The following is a 2969-nucleotide window of genomic DNA, read 5'->3' as shown; positions in this document are numbered from 1 at the left end:
GCAGGGCGGGGCAGCGAACGTCCCTGCTGTTGTGCACCGGTCACCATGAGCTGGGCCCACAGGACGGAGGACACCGCACAACAGCAACATGCAGGATAAGCTGCCCTCGACCCCTGGTCAGCCCGCTGTCCCCGGTGGAGCTCCATCGGCGGGTTGCTGTGATTCGGAGCAGGGTCCCATGGAGCTCCCACACTAAGACTAGCAGGAAAGTCCCAGCACTCTGCTTCCAAAACTCAGCCAGGGGAAACCCTGTGGCTTCCGGGTCTGTCTCAAAGGCGGGCAGCAGCAGCAGGTCTAGGCTAAGTGTGAATGCAGAATGTAGGGCAATTCCCAGCCGCAAAGAATAACAGGGAAATGTATTATCCAAGAATGCCATAAACGATCATTCAGGAGTTCTTTCAGAGACGAACGGGGTGGGGTGGGGGTGGGGATATATGTGTTCTGCGATGCACCCCAGTGCACCCGTACTGACCTTGTTGAAGTGGCTCCTGTAGGCAGAGTTCCCTAGGCCAAACACCGCGTACCTCATGCCCTTCAGGTACGTTCGGCCGAACCGAAAGTCGCTGGCCGCCTCCTCCAGCCACTTGCAAAACCAGAGGGCGCTCTCGGGAGGCTGGCCATCCGTGTAGGTGGCCAGCAGGAAGGCGCAGACGTTCTTCCTGGTCACCTGGCCGGGGATGTAACAATAGCAGGCTGATGCTCGGCATCGTTTTGATGGAGGAAGAAAACAGACTACTCCTGGAGGCACAGGCTGGCGGCCACGAAACCTCGTACTCCCCATACTGCTCTCGGGAGACAGGAGGATGTGCTGGAAAAGGCGGCTCACTTTCCAGAGCGGGAGGGCAGGAGGGGCAGATATCTTCTTACAAACCACACTCCGTCCTACCGAGTCGATGCCGACTCACAGCCGCTCTATGCGAGGGGCAGAACTGCCCCTGTGCGTTTCCAAGACCGTCAGGCTTCACGGCAGTAGAAAGACAGCCCCTCCTTCTCCCTGAGGCAGCCAGAGGCTTCGAACTGCTGACCTTGTGGTTAGCAGCCCAACGCATACCCACGACGCCACCAGGGCTCCTTCTGGACATCACAGAAGGAAGAAGCACAACACTGTGGCCGAGCCGGCGGAGCCCTGGTGGGGGCCGCCTTAGAGAACCACTGTCGGCCGTCGGGGGAATGAGGGGATGCGTCTAGACCACATGGCTAGTAAGAGCGTTCTCCACCTCCCCACGGCACAGTCCGCCTTCTAAAGGGGCTCTCAGCTTTCCAGCTTCCTAGTCATGGCATCAGGGACAACCTGAAGAGGGGGCTCTCAGTGGTGGGAGGAGACTTCGGGCCTCCACTGCCCCCAAGAAGAGTTATTGGAGTAGAGGGGCCAGGCCCAGCCCACTTCAGTGCCCCACTCAGTCGAGGCCTCGAGTCACGCGGGAAATGCAGCCACCTGAAATCCCTTCAGATGGAAGCTCAACTCATCCTGCAAACCCTCCTCTCCTCTCCTCCAAGAGCAGGCGGCCAGGCTCGTGTGAAATGCAACCAGAGCAAGCAGTCCCGGGGCTGTGGACCCACCTCCTCCAGCAGGTGGTCATCCGGGTCGTAGTCTTTCAGATCGCTGACGGTCACGGGCAGGGCGAGAGTGGCGACCGCTTCGGCAAGAGCGGCTGCGAATCCCTGGAGGAGGGGGCGAGTGGAGAAAGCTGCATATGAGCCAGGGGAGCAGGGGCCGCCCGGGCTGGTCCTGTGTCACGGCAGGCACTGCGGGGCCCCGATGAGCCCCCTCACCAGGTACCTGGCAGCTTGTTACTGCTGGCAGACGCTGCCTGGTTGGCCCTGGCCCATAATGACTGCCAGGTCCAATAGAACAGAACACTGCTCGGTCCAACTCGCTGACCACGGACATACGTGAGGGGGCTTCAGAAAGGGCCTGGAAAGGTCCCATAATCTTCTTATTCCAAGTACTTTCTGAAGCCCCTTCGTATCATGGCACACACAAACATTACCGTAGATATTCGGGTACAAGCCGAGTTTTCCAGCACATTTTTAATGCAGTTTTTGTGGTAAAATTAGGTGCCTCGGCTGATAGTCGAGTGGGCTTATACTCGAGTATAGACGGTAGTCTTTTTCTTCCCCATTTCCCCAAGTGTCATCATAAGGACCATTCGCTAGGTAGTTGTTCTTGCTCCAGAAGGCTAGAAACAAACAAACAAACCCACGGTCATCGAGTTGATTCCAACCCACAGCGACCCTGCCAAGGGTTTCCCAAACTGCAGCTCTTTAGAGAAACCGACAGCCTCATCCTTGTCCCACGGAGCAGCTGCAGGTGTGAGCCACCCACCTTGCAGTTGGCAGCCCAATGCCTAACCCACGGCACCACCAGGCTCCTCTCTAAGGCCATGACAGCCAGCCAAACCAAACACACTGCCATTGAGGCATGCTGACTCACGGTGACCCGGAGGACAGGGGAGAAGGGCCCCGTGGTTTTTCAAGACTCAGCTCTTCATGGGAGCAGAAAGCCTTGACTTTCTCCTGGAACAGGACCTAAGGAGCTGGTATCTAAATTGGCTCTTCGACGTTTGAATGGCTTTGTCCCACCAGACTCAAACCAAAAACCAAACTCCCGGCCAGCAAGTCGATGCCAACACACAGAGACCCTGCAGGGCAGGGTAGAGCTGCTCCCGTTGTGCAGTTCCTGAGACTCGAACTCTTTACAGGACCAGAAAGCCCCGCCTTTCTTTGCCGAGGCAGATCAAGCACACAGACGTTCATGAAGACCATGGTGCCCGGGAGATGACCACTACTGAGTCCAAACTGACTGGACAGATGGCTTCTCACAGCAAGACCACAAGCAACACGCACAGACTTTGTGCGGGCGGCCAAAGGCCGAGAAGGTGGCCCCTTCTGTTGCTTTCACGCTGAGTTTATAAAGTGGGTGTGTGACCTTCACTTATGACATAAACCAATGTGCTCCTATTAAAAAA

The 2969-nt window shown here is 57.0% G+C and overlaps 1 protein-coding gene across 1 annotated transcript in view; it reads right to left on the bottom strand.

Annotated features, from left to right (window-relative positions):
- The window catches only part of LOC101654926 (S-adenosyl-L-methionine-dependent tRNA 4-demethylwyosine synthase TYW1), an 82568-nt gene that overhangs the window by 74278 nt on the left and 5321 nt on the right, over positions 1-2969 (bottom strand). The window contains exons 4-5 of the mRNA XM_045284522.1: positions 1561-1662; positions 473-667 (exon numbers count right to left, since the gene is read on the bottom strand). Coding sequence (XP_045140457.1) covers positions 473-667; positions 1561-1662 — 297 coding nt within the window. The remainder of the gene's footprint in view (positions 1-472; positions 668-1560; positions 1663-2969) is intronic.

This window comes from Echinops telfairi, unplaced genomic scaffold (assembly GCF_000313985.2).
Source record: "Echinops telfairi isolate 266 unplaced genomic scaffold, ASM31398v2 ScPeMD7_5;HRSCAF=22, whole genome shotgun sequence".
NCBI classification, from domain to species: Eukaryota; Metazoa; Chordata; class Mammalia; order Afrosoricida; family Tenrecidae; genus Echinops; species Echinops telfairi.
The sequence above is the reverse complement of the archived record's forward strand: the minus strand, read 5'-3'. Positions and strand labels throughout refer to the sequence as shown.